This window comes from Ochotona curzoniae, unplaced genomic scaffold (assembly GCF_017591425.1).
Source record: "Ochotona curzoniae isolate NIBS_2020 unplaced genomic scaffold, NIBS_Ocur_1.0 contig_66, whole genome shotgun sequence".
Lineage (NCBI taxonomy): Eukaryota > Metazoa > Chordata > Mammalia > Lagomorpha > Ochotonidae > Ochotona > Ochotona curzoniae.
In genome coordinates this window covers 28352310-28375711 of record NW_024466512.1, presented here as the reverse complement: position 1 = coordinate 28375711, position 23402 = coordinate 28352310, and the positions used below count along the sequence as shown (strand labels likewise).

At 41.1% G+C, this 23402-nt stretch overlaps 1 protein-coding gene across 6 annotated transcripts in view; it reads left to right on the top strand.

The window, feature by feature from the left end:
- Positions 1-23402, top strand: part of EXOC6 (exocyst complex component 6) — a 138720-nt gene that overhangs the window by 101754 nt on the left and 13564 nt on the right. For 5 of the 6 annotated variants that reach the window (XM_040992455.1, XM_040992450.1, XM_040992452.1 and 2 more), the window contains one exon: positions 7702-7775. In XM_040992455.1, coding sequence (XP_040848389.1) covers positions 7702-7775 — 74 coding nt within the window. Of the gene's footprint in view, positions 1-7701; positions 7783-23402 lie in introns of all 6 variants that reach the window. The other variant, XM_040992453.1, reaches the window with a different exon arrangement.

Sequence of the window (23402 nt, the reverse complement as noted above, 5' to 3'; positions counted from 1 at the left end):
TTAGCCTGCCTCAAAAAGAGGAGAGAGAAAACTGAAGGACGGCCCTTTGGTAGATGGCTGTGTGAGTAGACCTCAGGCCTCCAGAGCAGACTAAAAAGCCTCAAGAAAGGCCTGTGACCCCAAATTAAAATGTTAAGGAAAAATCATGTGGATGTTATGAGGATATTTCCATGGCTTTTTAAAAAAAGTAAACTGCATCTTGTCATAATGCTTGGATAGCTTTTAATGGTATGAAGCTAATTGAAGATACGTTGCTCATGTTTAATCCCAAGAAAGGAAAAGGACCAGATCCAACTTTATAAAAATATGGGATGATGCATGTAGAAGAACATTTGGTCCTAGAGGCTTACACCTCACTGCAGCCAATCATATGTCACAGAGTGTAAGTCAGAGCCAAGAATTCAGACTCCCAACTCCCAGAGAGGAGTACCTCACTGTTAGACGGACCACTAGGTGGTGCTGTTAGTCATCCCTTCCAATGACAAGGGATTCAAAATATCTTTTTTCACTTTTTAAAGATTTATTGAAATGCAGATTTACAGAGAGGAGAAACCAGAAGAGAGACAGAGATCCTCCATCTGCTGGTTCACTCCCCAAAAGGCTGCAGTAGTGTGGGCTGGATCAAAAGCACCCTCCAGGTCTGCCCTGTGGGTGCAAGGACCCAGGCACTTAGACCATCCTATGCTGCTTTCCCAGGCGCATTAACAGGGAGCTGGACTGGAACTGGATCAGCTGGAACCAGAACCAGCACCCATGTGGGGTGCCTGTACTGCCAAATGGAAGATTAGCTTGTTGAGCCATCATGCTGACCCCACATAGGATATTTTTTTTTTGCCTTGCCACTATCTACTTTAAATCCTCAGATCTAGCCAGAAATGGAAATATATATATATATATATATATATAGTTTTATATGTGTAATATCTAGATTATTGGTATTCGTGTTTAGCCATCTGTCTACTCACAGAATGGTTCCATTTGATATATTCTTGTCATAGACCTTAGCCTGGCTTCCTCAGCCTCGCTGGCAGTCTTTAGTCAAATGTCTCATCTCTTCACTCTTAGGGCTCCACTGATACTCTCCTCTCCTTTCCTCCTGATAATTCTACCTGCCATGTGTAGGTGGTTTTTATATCTTCACTATAAAATTCACATTCTCTGCCTTAAAGTAAAGCTAAGTTTATAGCTAGAACAGAATTTTCAAGGACTTACTGCCTCCACATTTAATTGTGTGATACGTTTCATATTTTTGTATCAGGATAAGTACTTAGGGCCTGGCTTCTTGGAGTTTCCCTTGCCCATCCCTACTACATGTTGTACAGATCCTTAGGACCTGCTTAGGGATATCTCATATGTTTTACCTACTTTGTTGTGTTAAAGATGTATTTGAAGGGCAGAGTTACAGAGAGGAGAGACAAACAGAGATCTTCCATCTGCTGATTCACTGTAACAGTCAAGGCTGGGCCAAGCCAAAGCCAAGAGCCAGGGGTTTCTTCTTTGGGTCCAGGGACCCAAATACTTGGGCCATAGTTCCCTACTTTCTTGTGTACATTAGCAGGGAGCTAAATCAGGTGTGGAACAGTTAGTTGGGACTCATATCTCTATGGGATGGCAGCATCACAGGCAGAAGCTTAACTTGCTAAGCCACAACACTGGCTTACTCTCTCTTACAGTCTCACTCTCTTCACATTTAACCGATCACCCATTTGGAAGGTGTTATTATATTATAATCACAGCTTACATGTCATGCATTATAGTTGTGGTTTTCACTTCCTTCTATGTTGACTCAGATGGGTCTTTATCCCACTTAAGCTGATGGAAGTTTCTACTCTGTTGTTGTAGTAGCCCTTTCCCATGAGATCAGATGACTCAGATCTGATTTTTAAAAATATTTTATTGGGTGCAAGTGTTGCAGCATGGTGAGTTAAGCTGCTATTTGGGACACTCAATCCCACTCCCAGTTTCTCTGCTTCCCATCCAGCTTCACCAGATTATGGCCTAAATCCTTGGGTCCCTGCCCTCCATGAGAGACTGGATAGACTCCAGGCTCCTGGCCTTGGTCTGGCCCATTCTCAGCTGTTTTGAGCATTTGTGCAGTGAACCAGCAGGTGGAGAAACACTTCTCTGTTTCTCCCTGTAACTCTGTCTTTCAAATAAATAATAAACCTTTGGAAAAAAATGAAAAAAAAAATATTGCCTTTATGTCATGGTTAACTGACCAAGTTAGTGGGGAAGTGCCTGTTTGCTTTCATTAAAAGCTGACCCAGGGCCCGGCACTGTGGCCTAGCAGCTAAAGTCCTTGCCTTGAACGCGCCAGGATCCCATATGGGAACGGTTCTAATCCCAGCAGCCCCACTTCCAGCTCCCTGCTTGTGGCCTGGGAAAGCAGTTGAGGATGGCCTAAAGCCTCGGGACCCCTGTACCCATGTGGAAGACCCAGAAGAGCTCCTGATTCCTGGCTTCGGATCAGCACAGCACTAGCCTTTGCGGTCACTTGGGGAGTGAATCATCAGACAGAAGATATTTCTCTCTCTCTCTCCTTCTCTCTGTATATGTGTATATATATAAAACTTAAAAAATAAATCTTAAAAAAAAGCTGACCCAAAGGGAGAGAGAGACGCAATAATGTGACAAATCATATGGAAAATGAGAATCTAGACAGGCAAGAAGAAATTTGTAATTTGTAGACATTACTTCCAGAAGTTCACAAGTCAGCTAGCAGCTTTTCAGCGGTTCAGATCTACTTCAAGAATTATTGGGGCTGGAACGCCTGGGTTTCATTCCCAGTTCAGGTCCTTACCTTTAGCTTCCTGCTAGTGCAGACCCTGAAAGGTGGCAGTGATGGCTCATGTGGTTAGATTCCTACCAACCTCCTGGTGGACCTGCATTGTGTTTCTGCCTTGTGGCTCTAGTGTTGTCAGTAGTAGCAAGCACTTGGGGAGGGAGCCAGCACATGGTAGCTCACCTCTATCTCCCTCACTGTCCTTGCCTTTCAAAAACACAGGTGTGAGATCAATAGACATTCTTATCAGAGTGAATTATGTGGGCTAATGATGTGGCATAGTGGCTAAAGCTACTGCCTGCCTGCCATGCTGGCATCTCATGTGAATGCTGGTTCTAGTCCTGATTCCTCCACTTCTGATTCAGCTCCCTGCTAATGGCCTGGGAAAGCAACAAATGGTGGCTGAAGTGCCTGGGTCCCTGCTACTCACGTGGGGTAACTGAAAAAATTCATTCCTCCTGTTAGTCCTGGCCATTGCAACCATCTGAAGTGTGAACTGTGAATGGAAGATCTTTCTCTCTGTGTGACTCTGACTTTCAAATGGATCAACCTTTTATGTAAATTGTTAAGATTTTGATTATTTGTATTACTGTTTATTCATGTAGATAGTATACATCTATTGAGCATTTCCTTTCTATTAGGCACAGGCGATAAAGGTGCAATGAGTATATCCCAGGAGTTTCTTGTTTAGTGGGAGAATGAACAATTTAGTATTTTGAAGATAGCATTAGGAATAATTTCACCTGCCCTGAATTACTTTGAAATGTGCAAAATATGCATGGAATGTTTTAAATTTGCATTGCCCAATATCTGATAAAATTAAAATTAAAAATTTTATTCAGCATGGATATCAAAGATTTCCATTATTGTAGGACATGCTATTGGACTGTATTGTCCTAGGACTAATAAACGAGCTAAATAATATATTGGTTATTAAGACTGAATTGCATCCCCTTCAAGTATTTTTAATATATATATTTAATATAATAGATAATAAATATATAATATATATTTAATATGTGTCTTATATATATATATTTTAAAAGAACTGCAGAGACAGAGGGAGACAGATCTTCTATCCATTGGTTTACTCCTTAGGTGCCTGCAACAACTGGGGCTGGACCAGGCTAAAGCCAGGAGCTGGAAACTTTTGGGTCTCCCACATGCATGGGCAGACCCAAGCATTTGGCCATCCTCTGCTGCTTTTCCCTGGCCATTAGCAGGGAGCTCAGTGGGAGGAGCAGCAGCCAGGACCCAAACCAGTGCCACATGGGGTGCCAGTTTTTGCAGGTAGTTGCTTTACGTGTTCTACCAAAACACTGCCCCTCAAATTTATTGTTTCTTAAGTTATGTGTCAGGCATTGTTTTAAGTGATAGGGATATAAAAATCAAAGTGTTATTACTATTCTCATGGAGTTCATAGGCTGGTGGGAAGACCCAGACAGGTTGATACTCACAAGATATTAAATGAATGCTATGGTTAGACTACACCTAGGACATTGCAGTGAGAGAACAGGAGAAGGACCTATTCTAAACATACACAGATAATGGGAGCTTTCCCACAGAGAGTTGAATTGAAGAATAAATCAAAATGACCCAGGAAGAAGAGGAGGGATGCTTCAGGCAGAAGGGGGAAAGGCACTGTGGAAAGAGACTGTTATATACAAGGAAGTGTACAGGTAGGTAGTTTGGTATGGAAGGAGTTGAAGATGTCTCTGGGAAGTACTAAGAGATGAGAGTAGAGGTTTCATCCAGGTATCCTGTGTGGATACGTGGTTACAAGGCCTTGGGCCATCCTCTACTGCTTCACCAGGCCACAAGCAGGGAGCCGGATGGGAAGTGGATCAGCCGGGACACAAACCAGCACTCACATGAGATCTCAGCACCTAAGAGGTGAGAATTTAGACTATTCAGCCGTTGCACCAGGTCTAGGTAGAAGCTTTTATGTTCCATCATTTAGATAAAAATCAGTTATTGTGATGATCAAAGCAAATGGTGTGTGAAAAATTGCTCTGGTAAACTATAAAGTGCCATATGAATTTATATTACTGCTATGATTTTGACAGTAAGCTCTTTGATTATTTTTTTATTTTTTATAAAAAATATGCAGTTAGGGCCCAGTGGTGTGGCCTAGTGGCCTTGAACACCCTGGGATCCCATATGGGCGCCGGTTCTAATCCCGGCAGCTCCACTTCCCATCCAGCTCCCTGCTTGTGGCCTGGGAAGGCAGTTGAGGATGGCCCAAAGCCATGGGACCCTGCACTCATGTGGGAGACCTGGAAGAAGTTCCTGGATCCTGGCTTCGGATCGGCATAGTATCGGCCCGTTGCGCTCACTTGGGGAGTGAATCATCGGACGGAAGATCTTCCTCTGTCTCTCCTCCTCTCTGTATATCTGACTTTCCAATAAATAAATAAATCTTAAAAAAATATATGCAGTTAACTATAGGTCTTAAACAGAAACTGAGGAAGAAGAAAAATGATATGTTATTTTCGATGAAGAAAAGCCTGGGGAGGCGAAGTAACTGTAACTGCTTGTGTCTGGGGTACTTTTTGTGTCCAGTGGATGTCTGCTTCCCAGGTCAGAGAGCCTGGCTTGAGTTCCAGCTCCCCTCTTCTGATGCAGCATCCTGCTGCAGCACGCCTGCTAAGGCAGCAGATAATGGGTCAGATGGCTGCATCCCTGCCACCCAAGTGCAGGACCTGGAGGAGTTCCACACTGCTGCTTTCGGTGTAGCCCACTTGTAGCTTCTGGAAGCGTTTGGGAAGTGAACCAGTAGATGAAAGATCTCATCCTGTTTGTGCTTCTACCTTTCAAATGAAGTAAAAGAAATAGAAAATGTAAAACCCAAAAAGCTATATAAAAACTATTAACTCTAAGTGTAAGATCCCCCCTTGTTCAAGATATTTTTGCTCAAGAAAATTAAAGATAATAAGATGAAAGAGCAAGGAGTAAGAATTTATTAAAACTTTAAGGCAGAAAAATTAGAAAATGTAAATACCAGAACTCAAATAGCACAGTATTCTGAGCTTTTTAACATAACATAGTGAGGGGTTGGGAGAGGGATCACTGTTGTGGCACAGAGGATAAAGCTGCTAACTGCAATGCCAGCATCCCATATGGGCACCACTTCCAGTCCTGGCTGCTCCATTTCCCATCCAGCTCTCTGCTAATGGCCTGGGAAAAGCAGTGGATACTAGCTGAAATACTGGGAATCCTGTCATCCCTGTTGGAGACCCAGATGAAACCCCTGGCTTTGACAGGCCAGGCACCTGTTGTGGTCATCTGGATAGTGAAGCAGCAGTAGGTGGGTGTCTCTCTATAACACTGACCTTCAAATAAAAACAGGTAAATCTCTTTTTTAAAACAGTGTGAGAACAGAGTTCTTAATACCATAACATCCACTGGCAACTTTATTATGTGGAACAAAAAGTGTTCTTCATGGTGATCCAGAGTTAATGAAAAAATGAAACAATATATAATATACTAAAAAAGACAAGGAAGGCTGAATATTTTTAAATTCCATAAAAATGTTTATGGTTAAAATTTCTTTGATGCATCAATCAAAAATTATGATTATCTTAAAAACAACTTGTACCCTTGCGCAGTAACCTAGTGACTAAAGTCCTCACCTTGCACGTGCTGGGATCCCATATGGATGCCAGTTCTAATCCTGCTTCCCATCCAGCTCCCTGCCCTGCTTGTGACCTGGAAAAGCAGTAGAGGACAGCCCAAAGCCTTGGGACCTTGCACCCACGTGGGAGACCCGGCTCTTGGCTCCTGGCTCCATATCAGCTCAGCTCCAATTGATGCAGCCAGTTGGAGAGTGAATCATCGGATGGAAGATCTTGCTCTTTGTCTCTCCTCCTCTCTAAATTTGACTTTCCAATAAAAATAGATAAATCTTTGAACAAAAACAACAGTACAACAAAAGCTTATTTTGAATGTCCCATTCCCCAAAGAAACCATATAGATTAAACTGTGCTGCTTTTATGTTTTTATTTTTTATTGTTGATATTGAGATTTTATGAACTGTATTTCACACAAAATACACTGACTTAACCATTTTTGGTTTTCCAGAACTATATAGACTGAGGTTTTAAATGGCTTCTAAAATACAGGTCAGTTAAATTCAGAAATGGAAAATCTACAATTTTCTTTAAAAACATTAAAGTAATATTTGAGAGGGAAAGGATTGCAACATTCTCAATCAGAAGATAGGGTCTCTTTTATGCACCCAAAATGTCTTTGGGATAACTAATATTGTAATTGTCTTTAGTTTAAACAAGCTGTTATTTGCATTCAAATTTTTAAAGTGTAAAAAATTATTGAAAAATATTTTGAAATAAAACATTTTGTGTTAAGATACTTTTAGATTGTTATTAGAATTCATGAACAGATACCGTTCTCTCAGGCTGAATTTGCTGACCAGAACCTTTAGCCCGTCGTCTGCATGTGGAGCTGACGTCATGCCTCGGCTCTGTGTTCTATTGATTGTAGCTGGGGTGGGAGTTTACAGAGCGTATTGTGTTATAAAGCACATGTTTTGCGATCTGTTGATGGCCATGGCCATAGTTTCAAAATGCTTCTAATTGTTCACCTAAGGCTAAAAAGAGTCAGAAAACTTTACTTGACTGAAGTAGATTACTATGATTGAATTTACAGAGGGCAACCTGTAAATTTATTATGGGTAAGGATTACAGTGATTACATGACAAACTGGAAGTTTAAAATTATTAAAATATTTGTGGTGGTGGGTATGGGGACCGTTCTCAGTAGTGACAACTGAAGGTTATAAATGCTCTTCATTTGAAATGATTACACAGAAGTAGAATAATACATTTGTAAGAAGTAAAATAATTTTGCAGTTGAACTCTTGTATATTTTGCAATTTTGTTTTTATTCTTTTTTTTTTAATAGTGTTTGCCAGTTCTGAACCTGTGCCAGGATTCCAGGGGGACACACTACAGCTAGCATTCATTGACCTCAGACAAGTAAGATGTAATAATATATTTCTCATTTATTACTTGCCACCTGTTGTGTAAAACAAAAAAAAAGATTCTGACATATTTGTTTGACTTGGACCGATCTTTAAAAGGATGCTTTGCTTTGTAAGGTTTGTTTACTGTTTGTTTATTATTTGAAAGTCAGAGTGACTGAGGGAGAGAAAGAAAGAAGTTGTCTATCTGCTGGGTTACTCTCCTAAATCGCTGCAGTAGCCTGGGCCGGCCTGGGTGAGGTCAGAGCTGAGCGCTCAGGACAGGCCCCCTGAGTGACAGCAATCCACTAGGCTAGCCTCTGCTGCCTCCCAGGGTGCACATGCGCAGGAAGCCACGTCAGAAGCGTTAGCAGGACGTGATCCCAGGCACTCTGGTATGGGCTGCAGACATCTCAAGCAGTGGCTTAACTTGCTGCACCACAGCAGCCGCTCTAGAAAACTGCTTTCTTCATGACTGTTACCTGCACGTCTGTCTGAACCTCTATGTGTTCAGTGTCACAGCTTCATGGAACATGTTCATCAGTGAATATTGAATTTGGTCATTATGTAGCTAAATAGTAACTACTTTTTTAATGTCACTTGAAATTGCTTCTTAATAATTTCATGGTCATATATGAAAATTGGTGGTATTGATACTCAAGTCAACACGGGGATTTGGCGAAATGGTTAAGCTGCCACTGCAAGCGGTGTGGGAGGACCTGCATTCACAGGCTGGCTCTGCTTCTCATCACAGCCTCCCGGGTGGCGGCTGGTGATGGCCCATGCCTGTGCGTCCCTGCTGTCTGTGCGGGGGACTGGGATGGAATGCCTGGCTGCTAGCTGTGTCTGCCCGACCCCAGCTCTTGAGGGACAGCATTTAGGGAGTGAACCAGCAAATGAAATATATGTCTGTCTATCTCTGTTTTTGAAGTAAGTGGAGATTTAAAAAATTTCCCCTGATTACTAAATATAACATTTAATCATATTCTTGTACTTTTGCATTCTGAAATCAGAAGATACAGCTGGTCCTTTAGCTGCCAGACTGTGATAACATGGCTTGAATGTTATGATTTCGGTAGTTTAGATTTAATAAATTGAGATGAGTAGCTGTTTTCTGCCTGAGTTTGTTTTTTTAACAAACAGTTAAGTAGTGAAATGCCAAGAATAAATCTGAGCTTGGAAATAGTAGTCTCACATGAGGTGATACAGAGCTTTTGTGTCAGATGTTTATGATTATTTAAATAAGATGGCTTAAACTTTTGATATTGCTTTTATGTTCCTGACATCATAAAGATATTTAATAGTGTATTATTTTATACTGTTTTATGAAGTAGTATATTGCTAAATATAAAGGGAGTACTAACACTTTTATTTACATTGTAGCTGAGTTTCTTTGTCTTTTTTTTTTGCTTTCCTAGTCTGTGATCCATTTCTGTCTTAATAGGGGGGCTGACAGTTCTTTTCAAGTATACTTAAGAAGGCAAAAGAGCCCTTTTCATAGTACTTACAAGGGGTCATGCTTCTGTTTTTTAGTTTGAATTTGATACTTCTTCATGAATTGCTAGGTATGAAAGATTAGGAAGTAGGTCTAGTGGTCAGATTTTACCTGCCCACCCGGACTTTGCCCTGAGGTCAAACTCCTGATATTTGCTGTACTGAATCGAGAAGTTGATGACAAGTGTGAGCTGATACAGAGGAAAGTTAGAACTCTATCAAAGCTGAAGGCCAGAGAATTGGGACTCAGTAAGAGACTGCAGCTAAAAGATGGATCGTCAGGATTGCCTTCCAAAGAAAAAAAAATAGCTGACTTGTGAGTGAAAAAACTATCTTCCTGCCAATCACACACTTGCTAATGGAAGCCAGTTATCTCAACAATATCTTAAGGCCTACTACCCTAGTAGACAATGTGGAAGATTAGCAGTGCTGGTACGGCCTTATAAGAATCAATTTCAATGTGCTATGTGAACATGATTTGTGGGTGTACGTTGTTCTTCAAGTAGAACCTGTTGCCCTCTACCCTCAATTCTGAAATTATGTCACTGAATGATGAAGGACTGTGATATATGTGTCTGTTTTTTTTTATAAAGAGTGTGTGTTTAGTTAAATATTATAAGAGGGTTTTAGATGCATATGTGAAACTCTTTTTTTTTTCTGAAGGTTTATTTACTTTACTTAAGTCAGAGTTACACAGAGAGAGATCTTCAGTCTTCTTGATCACTCCCCAGATGGCCACAATAACCAGAGTTGGGCTCATCTGAAGCTGGGAGTCAGGAGCTTCTTCCAGGTGTTTCATGCAGGTGCAGGGTCCCAAGGCTTTGGGCCATCCTCTACTGCTTTCCCAGGCCACAGCATGGAGCTAGATGGGAGGTGGAGCAGCCAGGACACAAACTGGTGCCCATATGGGATGCCGACACTGCAGGCAAACGGTTAGCTTGCTGCATCATTGCACAAGCCCTAAATTTTGAAAGTTTTAAAAATATAATATATAGTATTCAGTACTATTTAAAAAAAATTTTATTTTTATTTGAAAGGCAGATTTATAGAGAGAAGGAGAGATAGTGAAAAAGATCTTCTGTCTGCTGGTTCACTCCTCAGTGACCCTAAAGGCCAGAGCTAAGCCTGTTGGAAGTCAGGAGCCAGGAGCCTCCTCCAGGACTCCCACACTGATGCAGGGCCCAAGAACTCGCACCACCTCCACTGCTTTCCAAGGCCATAAGTAAGGAGTTGGATTGGAAGGGGAGCAGCTGAAATTCATACCAGCACCCATATGGGATATGGATTCCCACAGGTGGAGACTTAGTCTGTTGCACCAATGATCATTTTTATAACTCAATACATAGAAAAATTCCACTGAATATCATTGGAACATGACATATCTCATACTTACATACTGAATTTTCCAGGTAATTGGTGATTGCTTTTTAATCACCAGGACTTTAAAAATATAGCCATTTTTAATGGAAAACTTTAAAAATGTCTGCCGGCTTAGCTTGTTGTAATGCCAGAGCATCAGTGGCTTCACTGAAACTGACACAAATTCTGTTTAACTGGAACAGTTTCACTTTATGATTCATTTAAAAATGAAGTACAACACTCTGTATTTGATAGTATCGTTGTAATTTTCTAGATAGTATGGAGATGTTTGAATAGACTGAATGATAAAGCCATAAGGTGAATGCTGGGCAGTGTGTCATTGACATCTGGAGTAGTTTTTCCTAAAGTGTCTTTCTGAGTCTGCTAGGTTAGGTTTATAATATAAACCAATGGACTATAGATTTATAATCTAACCCTAGAGACTACTGTGGTGGTACAGCAGGCTACCCTGTGGCACTGGCTTCCCTCATGGGTGCTGATTCATGTCCAGGCTGCTGCACTTCCCACCCAGCTCTCTGCTTATAACCTAGGAAAGCAGCGGCGGATGGTCCAAGTCTTTGGGCCCTCTGTACCCACGTAGGAAACCTGGAGGAAACTCCTGCTCAAGCTCAACTTGACGCTGGGTAGCTGTTTGGAGAGATAGTCCACGGGAGAAAGGCCTTCTGCATCTCTCATTCTCTCTCTGCAAAATCTGCCCTTCAAATAAAAATAAGTAAATCTTTATTATAAAAACAAGTTTTTCAAAAATACAGATATTTTAACTTACAGTATGAAGATCTGGCACTAATACCTTAGTTTGAATAGTATAATGGGAATTCTTAGCCTGAATCCTGGCAGTGTGCTCTGGGGTAATGACAGGGCCTTGAAGTGTGCATGATATGGACATTTAGAAACTGGAGACCAACTAAGAGAGAGTTGCAGTGCTAGTTCAGGTTTAGGCACCTTGTCATTGAAGAACCTTTAAAAACATGTAATGTTGGGCCTGGCACGGTAGCCTAGTGGCTAGAGTCCTCCCATTGAATGTGCCGGGATCCCATATGGGTGCCATTTCTAATCCCGGTGGTCCTGCCTCCCATCCAGCTCCCTGCTTGTGGCCTGGAAAAGCAGTCCAGGATAGCCCAAACCCTTGGGACCCTTCACCTGCATGGGGGACCTGGAGGAGGCTCCTGGCTTCAGATCAACGCAGCTCTGGCCGTTGCAGCCACTTGGGGAGTGAATCAACAGACAGAGGCTCTTCCTCTCTGTCTCTCCTCTGCATATCTGACTTTGCAATAAAAGAATCATGTAGTATTTAGTGTAAAGCCTTAGAAATATACCTTTTTGAAGGAAATATCTGGTTCTTACTAGTCTAGATTTGAATCAGCTACACCGTTTTCTTCTTCCAAAATCTAAATACAGTTATATGTCATAAAAATTATCTTACTCTTTTCTTATCCTATCCAGGATTAGGTCCTGATTTCAAATTTTGATTTTAGGCAAACCAAGGTAAAAGTAATGATCATTCCTCTGAACTGCAGAGAATTTTGAGAGATAATATGAATAATACAAAATATAGTTAGACTCCTTTTCTGATTTTGAAAAAAAACAGTAATAATAAATATTAAAATAGTGCTAATATGAGTAATATTTTGCATATCCTTCTAGCAAACATATGTACACATTTCTGGTGAGTTATTTTCCTGGGAGTGAAATTTCTGAGTCAGGAGCCACATGAATGAGAATATAATGGGTTTTAATAGATGCTGCGAAGCAGTGTCCCACAGCAGTTACGTTAGTTTGTACTATCAGGTAGCAGTATGGGAAAGTTCTGGTTGATATGCCTCCTTGTCATCCCTTGTTATGGTCTGTCTCTTCTTAGCCATTCCCAAGTGCTGTATATTGAAAAGCCTCTAGACAAAGTGCAAATATTAGAATGTAAATAATATAAAATGATGAAAATGCTAGTAAGTAAGTCTTAAGAAATAATTGGTTGAGTACCTCATTGTTTGGAGTGGCAGTTAAGGTATGCTTGGAGCCCGTATTCTGTATGCTTGGAGCCCACCTGGTTTGCGTCCTGGCTCCTCAGCTGCCAGTCTAGCTTCCTGCTCATGCAGATCCCTGGGAGGCAGCAGGTGGTGGCTCCAGTCCTTGGGTCTCTGCCAGCATGTGGAAACAGATTAAGTCTCCAGCTCCTGGCTTTAGCCATTGCGGTTATTTGGAGAGCAGGCCAGCGGCTGGAAGATTTCTCTCTATTTCCCTGCCTTTAAAATGAGTGAAAAAAAATTGTTGTCCTTCCCTTTTTGTAAGCATTCAGATGACTTTATGAAGGATGGTAATTACTAGGGGATTAAGACAGCCTCGATGGAGTAAACCAGTCTGTCCTACACACAGAGTAACTTGTTTTTAAGAAGCATGAAACAGCAACACAGGATTGCTTGTGAAGAATGAAAAGACTCACGTGAGAAATTAAAAATCAGCTCATATAAAGTCCAAATCCTTACTGTTGCCAGAATCCTTAGTGAGTCATCAGGCTATTTTAATTGCATCACAGTATGCATAGATGGAGAGAAATAACAATTGTATTCATTTCTAGTTTCTTAAATGCATAAATGAGATGAAATTTTTTGAAAGATTAGATTGATATTTTGATAAAATGATCAAGATAAATTATTTTTCTGTTGTAAAGAGTATCTCACAGTATTAGGAAGGAAATAAATCAAAATGACATTTTTTTCAAGATAATTGCACCTTTTTTTAAAAAAAAGATTTATTTATTTATTGGAAAGTCAGATATACAGAGAGGAGGAGTGACAGAGAGGAAGATCTTCCATCCGATGATTCACTCCCCAAGTGAGCACTATGGCCGATGCTACGCCGATCCAAAGCCAGGATCCAGGAACTTCATCCGGGTCTCCCACACGGGTGCAGGGTCCCAAAGGTTTGGGCCGTCCTCAACTGCCTTCCCAGGCCACAAGCAGGGAGCTGGATGGGAAGTGGAGCTGCCGGGATTAGAACCGGCGCCCATATGGGATCCCGGGGTGTTCAAGGCGAGGACTTTAGCCGCTAGGCCATGCCGCCTGGCCCTGCACCTTTTCTTAAGACAGAAAATTTAGTACTTGCCAAATTATAACCTTAAAACAAAGCCAATATTTCCAGAATGAAAATGTTACTATTTAGTAACACTAACATAGTAGGAAAAGATTTGGAAGTTCTTTAGAATTTTTAGAATTTTTTGGCCCAAGATGACTTATTTTACACTGCTTACAAGCAGTGGATCCAGTATATGTTTCTCTGCCACCTATGTGGGAGACTTAGTTTGAATTTGCAACTCCTGGCTTCCCAGCTGAGGGCACTGTGGACAGGTAGGGATTGGACCAGCTGATGGGAACTCTGTACTGTCGGTATTCCTCTGGAAGAAATAAAAGCAGAAATGGAGAGTGGGAGGACAGAATAGTTATTTTTAATATTCTAGGCTATAGAGGATTGAATTACTGTTAGTTACTGATGATGTGCCTTACTGCATTTCACATTGGCTTCTTCATGTGGTCTTAGATAACTGAATCTACCCTGGGCAACTGATTTGTTTTTGATCTCAAGATTGCTGAGTTAGGGCCCAGTGTGGTAACCTAGTGGCTGGAGTCCTCACCTTGCATATGCCAGGATCCCATATGGACACCAATTTTAATCCTCTGGATGCTTTCCATCCAGCCCCCTGCCTGTGACTTTGGAAAGCAGCTGAGGATGGCCCTCAAGGCTTTGGGACCCTCTACCCACATGGAAGACCTGGAGGAGGCTCCAAGGCTCCTGGCTTCAGATCAGTGCAACTCCGGCCATTGCAGCTGCTTGGGGAGTGAGTCATTGAACAGAAGATCTCCCTCTCTGTCTCTCCTCTCTGTATATCTGATCTTGCAATTAAAGTAAATAAATCTTGAAAAAAAAATACTGAGTTAGCAGTGGGGGCAGGTGTGTGTTTATGTGACAGAGGGTTAAGTTGTCTGTGCTGCTGGTATCCCATATCATAGTATTGGTTGGATTGGTTATATTTATTTTGCATATATTTTTGTATGTTATCTTAAAATTCTTTTGAGAAATACATTGCATAAGTAAGCTAAACATTTGTTAATGGAATCCCAATACTGGTTACAATAAAAGGCATTATATATGGATGGATTTTTGCTTATTTATTTGGTCATTTACTTATCAGTTCATTCAACAAATATTTATTGTCTCTAATAGCCTGGCATTGGAAAAGTAAAAGTGAATAATACAACAATGATAAAGTAAGAGCTGGATTATTTGAGAGATGACTTAGTTGAGAGATGACATTGATTGGGGTAAAGTTGAAGACAAAAGCTATTAGATTTTACAATGTGTTTTCAAACCAAGGAGTGTAAAACGGAAGCCACACAAGCGTCTTGAAGGTGTATTGATAAGGTTCTGTTATATACGAAGTCAGGATGAAGTCCTGCTTCCTTTAGTTATGGCCTTGAGAAGCTGTTTTCCAGATTAGGCCAACTATATATTTTTAATAGTTTAGCAGAACCTATGAGGAAAAAATGTTATATAGTATGTTTTGTACAGTGTATTTCTAGGAGAGATCGTTTCCTTGGTGAAAGCAGTGAATTGGGTGACACTTGCCCTGTGGAGATGGTGGATTGACTGAGTCAGCCAGCATCATCTCTGTACTCACTGTTCGCCAGGGCCGTGGGGCAGGGCTCTTGGGCCAGTCCAGCTCACCATGAACTATCAGCAGCTGACATGTCCTGCCACCACCATGGCTTACTGAGATAAGCCTCTTGGGCACTTACCTCCTGGTTCTCATTTATCCTTCCCCAACTCCCCACCTACTTTCTTTTACATATATAGTCTGAAATTCCTTTCTTCCTCATCTTTAAGTGATTTCAGGATTTAGGGAAGGAGTTCAGATGCACACCATTAAAGACAGAAAAACTCTAATAAATAAGTCCTTATATTTGACTCAAAATGAACAAACTTCGGGTTCCACCTAAAGGGACGTGAATGAGCCCTGGGAAATGTGAAGAAATTGTGTGGCCAGAATTCTTGCCATGGAGACTGGGAGTCTGCCAAGACTTTACTTTGAAATTTCTGTCTTTTGTTTCTAGTCTTAAGGCATCATAACATACAATTCTTTTGCCACAAGTCCAGTTTATTCTTTTATGATGAGGAAGAAGGCACTTTTAAATAACAATTATTTCCACTATAATTAAACAAATCTTCTTTTGTTTGCATTATATTGGTTACTATATTGTATACACACCCTGCTTGCTTAAACTTGCCCCAGTGACTACTTCACAGGAACTTTCTTTAGAAGTTATAAAGCCTTTGACTTCTTAAAGTATTAATGGGATTTGCCAAAGTTGTAGTATCCGAATGCTTGACTAGATATAGTAGCAGGACAACAAGCTTGTTCACACAGCTCCTCCAGCAAGCATTTTTTCTTTAGACAATCCTAAATTCATTTGAAGTGCCAAAGAATTAAAGGAAGATGTATTTGGTTTTACTCCTGAATATAGCAAGACCAGACATCTCACAAAGCTTACCTTAGGGTTCAGATATTAGAAAAGTATGCTGCCCCTTGGGAAACCTTAGATTATAAAGGATTAGTCTGAACCAAATGGCTTTTGCCTGCTTCTTTTTGCTCCATTGTCGTAATTCTAAAACTTTGCAGTCTGTGTGCTTAAATATGTGAAGATTTGAAAGGCCAAAAAATACAGGAAGAGAGGAAGAGGCAGACAGAGACCTCTGTCCTATCTGCAGGCTTCCTTCCCAAATGTCAGTACAGCCGGAGTGCGACCAGGCCCAAGCCAGGAGTCGGGAGCAAAGTCCAGGTGTGCAGGGAGGGGACAGGGATATGATATTTGGATCCATCACCTCTTGCCTTTCAGGGTGTTTGTGGGCAGGAAGTTGGATCAAAAGCAGAGCCAGAACTTGAACCTAGGCATTTTAGGATGGGATCATGTGTCAATTTGGGATTAAGTGGCAGCTTAATTTCTGAACCAAATACCTGTCCCACCAGTGGTAATTTCTTTTCTTTAAATAGTTATTCATTTTCATTGGAAATGCAGATTTACAAAGAGGAGAGACAGAAAGATCTTCCATCCACTGGTTCACTCCCCAGATGGCCTCAGTGGCTAGAAGTAAACTGATCTGAATCCAGGACCCAGAGCTGCTTCTGGATCTCCTGCATGGGTGTAGAGTCCCAAGGCTTTGGACCATCTTCTACTGCCTTCCCAACCACAAGCAGCGAGCTGGATGGGACGTTAAGCAGCCAGTACACGAACTGGTGTCCACATGGGATCTCAGCATTTATAAGGGGAGGATTAGCCAATTGAGCCATCGTGTCAGGCTTGAATGATAATTTCATATATAGCTGAATTATAGATATCAAAACTGGGAAATTGATATTGCATGCTTTTTAAAAAATCAGACATGAAGAGTCATCTGTCATTTTTTCCTGCTCTTCAGTCTCTCAGGATAGGCGATGTGTTGATCTCCAGATCTTTGACAGCGTGCATCAGTACACACAGGCACACACTCAGACTCACAAATCTGGTTATTTGTTTTAGAAGGAATGATGTGGTTTTTATGCTGTAATTTATGTTTCAATGCAATGTTATTCATTTAATTTGGCAAATGTGAGTCTCCTACACTTTCATATTTTTATAGCAAAAACGCACTACAGTTTATAAAATAAATCTCCTTTTTGATATTAAGGTTTTTGAAGTTTTCCACTTAAAAAATAATGCTACAGCTAATACCCATATATATTTATGTATGTATATTAGAGAACTTGACAATGACATTGTGTCATAGCTGGTAAAACTGCTGCCTGTGTGGGCGCTGGTCTGTGTCCCGGATGCTCTACCTCCTATCCAGCTCTCAGCCAATGGCCTGAGAAAAGTAACGGAAGATGCTTGGGAGATCAGAATGAAGCTCCTGGCTATCACTGTAACTCTGCCTTTTAAATAAATAAATAAATTTTAAGGGAAAAAAATGTCTGGAATATTGATGTTTGAAAAAGTATACATGATTTCAAACAATTTCTGTATGAAAATAAACTTTTATTTTTAAAAAGCTTGAATTACTTTTTTGAAAGAGAAACGAAGAAAAAGGAGAGTGAAAAAGAGAGCTCCTCAATCTATGAGGCTTCACTCCTCAAAGGCCTGCAACAGCCACAGCTGGGCCAGAGCAAAGCCAGGAGCCCGAACTCCATCCTGGTCTCCCAGAGTGTGGCAGAGACTCCAGTACTCAAATCACTCTCTGTCCCCCCAACCCTCCAACATGCAGCATTAGCGGGGAGCTGGAGCCACAGCTGAGCAGTCTGGACTTGAACCAGTCTCTCCCAGCTGTGCCACAACACCCCATCCTAAGCTTTTAATTCTGTGTTTCTACCAACATTTTGCAGTGCCCTTATGTAATCTTTCTGAAGCTCATTTTCTCATTTTATAAGGTATAGAAAAGCCTAAACACCACTTGAATGGGATGTTTAAAATGTTGCCTAACTGGTGGTCTGAAATGCAGCTAAGCTGTAACAGGAGATGGTTTTGTGAATTTCATGGAGACAGTCTGTCACGATCCACTGTAGGTTATCTGTGTTTGAAACAGTCCCTGACTCAAACTGTATTTATGCAGAGTTTCTCCAGTGGTTTAAATTAGAAGCTATTTCTTTTTTTTTTTTTAAAGATTTATTTATTTATTGGAAAGTCAGATATACAGAGAGGAGGAGAAACAGAGAGGAAGATCTTCCATCCGATGATTCACTCCCCAAGTGAGCACAACAGCTGATGCTATGCCGATCCAAAGCCAGGATCCAGGAACTTCTTCCAGGTATCCCACATGGGTGCAGGGTCCCAAGGTTTTGGGCCATCATTGTCTGCTTTCCCAAGCTACAATCAGGGAGCTGGATGGGAAGTGGAGCTGCCGGGATTAGAACCAGCGCCCATATGGGATCCCAGAGTGTTCAAGGCGAGGACTTTAGCCACTAGGCCATGCCGCTGGGCCCAGAAGCTATTTCTTAGGTATGAATGACAATGCTTTTTCTTTGTGGTTATGTTTTGTTTTAAAAAAAACACTGTCAATAAACATGAAATATAATTTAATTCAGTTAAGTTTTTATCTAAAGGAAGAAGTAAGACTTATTGTGCCTGCTCTAGTAGGACTCAAAACCTGGTCTAGATTCATACTAAATACTTCAGGATACAATTAGTGTCTCCATAATCCCTGTTCTCAACCTAAGCTTGCCCCAGGAACTTCACGCTGCGAATAGGCCAGCCTTTCAGAGGAGTGCATTCCTTTTCATACATACATATGTGTGCATGTGTGTGTGTGTATGCTCATGATGCCTATGTGTACCAAGACATCAAAACATGCTTGAGGGGCCCAGTGCAATAGCCTACTAGCTAAAGTCCTCGCATTGCACTTACTGGGATCCCATATGGGCTTCGGTTCTAATCCTGGCGGCCCCACTTCCCATCCATCTTGAGGCCTGGGAAAGCAGTAGAGGACAGTTCAAAGCCTTTGGACCCTACACTCGCCTGGGAAATGTGGAGGAAGCTCCTGGCTCCTGACTTTGGATCATCTCAGCTCCTGCCATTGCGGCCACTTGATCTTTCTCTCTGTCTCTCCTCCTCTCTGTATATCTGCCTTTCCAATAAAAATACATAAATCTAAAAAAAAAAAAGAAGAAGAAGAAGGAAAATCTACCATTTACAGCAAAATGGCCCCAGCTATAGACCATTATGCTCAATGAAATGAGTCAATCCCCAAAGGACAATTCAGATGTTCTCGTGCAAAATTCAGAATCAGTAGACATATAGGTATACACGTAAAATAGGCCTCAACAGTACGACACTAGATTATCCATCATTGCCTACACCTACAATGCCACCATACACTTAAGTAGAAGAATGTTGGACTTGTGCCTTTTGCTGAAGGACAATACTATTGTAATGACAAGTGCATTCCTACTCCTACAAAACTGCATCATGGAAAATAATAACAACAATAAAAATGCATAAAAAAGAAAAATGTGTGCATAAATTTCTAGAGCTTTTTAGAGAAATGCCAAAACACTGAAATTGCTGAAGTTATTCTGAAACTTAAAAATCAATCATTTATATTATTCTTGCCTATGCTTCTTTTGTGAATATTCGTCACAATGCTTAGTCCCTAACATGAAATCAGTTTAGATCGTAGAATATTTTACAATTCATGTTTCATTCATTTTCTTTAAACTTCTTTTTTGCGTGTGTTTTTGCATTTTCCTAAATGTCAGAATATCGACCAGTGTCCTTCATTCTGTTTGACTCCATGTTATATATGATCATGAAATATGCCGATTTGAGAACTGGAAGGGAATTTAGAAAGTCTGACCCCTAGTCCTAAACTCCTAAAACTCCCCTCTTAAGCAAGGCTGCCATAACAGATGCCTTCAGATACCACACATACTGAAATGTTGGCTTCTCTGCCCTTTTGAAGGTCTCATTGAAGATGTCACCGTTTCTTTCTGACACCTGGACAGGCACTGACATTTCTGGTAGTTCCCGGGCATGCATATTTCAGCCTAGGAAATTAAAATACTTGATTACTCAGTGAAAGCACTTTGCCTTTCCACTCCCTCCTATCTCCCAAACTTTCTGCTTTGATTCCCTCATCATCTTTTCTCTTCTAGGCCTCCCCTCTCCCCACCACCAGCCGTTTGAGGGGCTACCTAGCCCAGCAGCCCCCCCTCGTGCTAATGGCTTTCCTTCCCTGACTGCAGTGTGAATGACATGGGCGTTCTTCCCCCTTCTACTTACAGAGCCGTATTCTTCCACTCCGCGGTGAAAATCCTTGCTCCTTTGAGCCCCCTGTCATTCATCCCTAACAAGTCAGTCTCTCACTGTTACTTCAGTCGTTGAACAGTTTGTTTAGATTGAATCCCATCCTTACTTCCTTTTCTCACTCTGTGTCCTTGACCTCGCCTTTCCTGTGGGGCTTTGCTTCATTATACAGCTACTTTTCCTCAGCTTTATCCTTTCCCCAACTGTTACATGTTCAGATTTCTCTTGCCACGGGAGAATCTTTCGGTTTCATTCTTGCTATTTGTAATCTCCGCCTTTGTATCCAGGTTCTTTAGAAGAGTAGTTTATAATTTAATATCCTCATTCCCTCATCTTTCATTCACTCCTCAATCCATTGCTATCTGCTTTGCAACACTACTGAAGCAGTGTTCACTTGGGTGGCCAAGGAACACCAGCAATCATTTTTAACCCTTGTCTTACTGGTTTCTTTTTGCTGTTGTGTGGCAATGGTGGTCACAGCCTTTCTAAAATCTTCTCTTCTCCAAAGTGTTTCTTCTTTGTCTTCTTTGTGATCTCCTTTTCCTGCCCCATAAATGTTGGTGTTCTCAAGGTTTTTGTCCTTAGGACACGGCTGCCAACGCTCCAGCTGTGTGGGCTAATCTACTCCCACCATGTCGTACATATCCCTCTGCCTTGTGTCTTAGATACACATCCAGTTGCTTGGTTAGAATTCCCACTTAGCTGTGTGTCCCATTTCCTTTGTGGCCAGTTATCAACATGTCATCTTTCCTTATTCTCAGAGCCCATCTCCTTCCTGTGTTCTACATTTTAGTTGGGAGAACTACTCTGCTGTGTCCTAGATGCAGTCACTCAGCGTGTGCTAGGGAGTTCTCCTCTTAATTACTTTTCAAACTCGTCCTTTTCTCTGTCACAGCTAACTTCCTTTCTGTGGCAGCGTATTTCAAGGTTGTGACAAGTCTCCTAATTATTTTTTCTGTTTTAAATTTTTTCTCCTCAAATCTGTTCTTTGTGGAATTGTTAGAGTTACCTAAGTGGTAAAATTTGAGCATGCTAGCTTCCTTGTTTAGAACCTTTCAATAAATAGTTTCCTTATGTATCTGAAATAAAATCACATAAGCAAAGAAATCCATAAAATATTAATCAGGTGGAGACAGTGAAAGATTTTTTTTTCTGATTAAATGGTACTAACTTTAACCTTCTGAAGCACCATTCTGAAGTATCAGATATTTTTAAAAGATTATTAAGAAAATACTCGCTCATTTTAGGCTGTGGTGTTTAGTGAGTCTTTCCCTGATTCATGAATATGGTAATTACCCCGATTCTAAAATCTAAATTATATTTTGATATTTTATTAATTTATTTTCAACTAAGCTATACAAGCTTAGAGAATGCTTGTGACCTTCTTACCTGTTTTGTTTTTCTTTTTCCTCTTCTTTGTTGGTGTCCTCATTATCATGTACCTCCTCAGCTGCTGGAGGGCACCGGGCCCGGCACTGTTTTTATGTCTTACAAAGAAGAGACGCTATGGCCTGAGTCTGATGTCCTAGTGTAAGATGCTTATGCAATGTCAATGGAAACAATTATCTTAACAAGATGACACAGCCTATTTTGCTTAGAAGTGTCCTAATTTCCTGGTTAGGTTATGCAGGGGTCAGGTAGGGATAGCTTTTTGCACTCTTATAGTGCAGACTCATGTCATGCAAGCCTCGCAGAACTTAGATCCCAATCCATTTAATTCCACTGGCTGCATTTGGCTTCCCAAGAAAATAAGACCCTTTGATTCTTTGAATTTTGTTTCTTTATACGTATCTTTAGCAAAGATATGATGCTGGGAACTGTTTCCCAATAGCTGCTTCCTACCTAACTTGCATCTTATAGTTCTTTCCTTGCCTATTTTGAAGTTCCCACAGGTACCCCACATTGGTTAGAATGCTGCAATGTTATCACTGTTACCCTGTGTCAGAAATCTGTTACTAACTAAGCACTGCTGCAAGCATCAGGCCCAAAGTAAGCCCTGACAGCATGCTGTGAATGCCTCGGTGAATCAGCCTCAGTGTGGTTTGGTAACTGCCTTCTTACCACCCCCCTCCTCATTTAATTACGCCTTTAGGCTGTGGGAAGGCCACGTTTATCTCTGAACAGACTAAAGCAGCAAGTGTTCTGACATGTTTATCAAGCAAATTATTATACCTAACAAAAGGTAATTACATATACAATCAGATCTGGAGGTACATGGGTAATTAGGGTTAGTAAATTGTTTAGCATAAGGGAAGAGCCTTTTAGATGGAAGAAGAGTAAACTAAATACAGATCTTTTTACCTGTGTAAGTAAAGGCTGCACATTGGGTTGTATGATTTGGAAGGATGAAAAGAGCACCCCAGAACACCAACCCCCGGATACCATAAGGTTCTTTGTCTTCCTCAGAGACCACAGAGATCTTTATTTGTATCCCGCTGGGTCTGGTGGCCTTGCTGTGTTCCTCCCAGAATCGGTGGCGAGATGGTGACGGCTCTGTCCATAAATTCTTAAGAGGCAGAACTGAAACATGCAGAACCTAAGAAGTGAAGTGGGAGCCTGAAATTCACTTCACAGTTCCCCGAGGGGTTTCCTGGAAGGGCTGCAACACGGGTCCTTTCTACCAGCTGCTAAGACACTGCTCCCCGTTTTGCTCTTGGTGAAGTTGGGATTTGATGACCTGGGTTTGTTTTCTTTTACCCGAATCACAGGAATCCCATTTTAAAGAAGAGAACTGCAAGATGGCTCTGGAGTCAGGAGAATTTTGTTTTAATTAATTATTCTAGGTTTTTGAGGGGTTGTGTTCAAAAGCTAGAGTCAGTGTTTGTAACTGATGACATAAGTACTATTTAGAGTAAAACATGTGATGGACTTTTTTGAAGACTAAATGAGTCTTGCTATTAATTTTATTTTCCTTCTTTTCCTGTACAGACTTTCATTGCCCTTTTTAA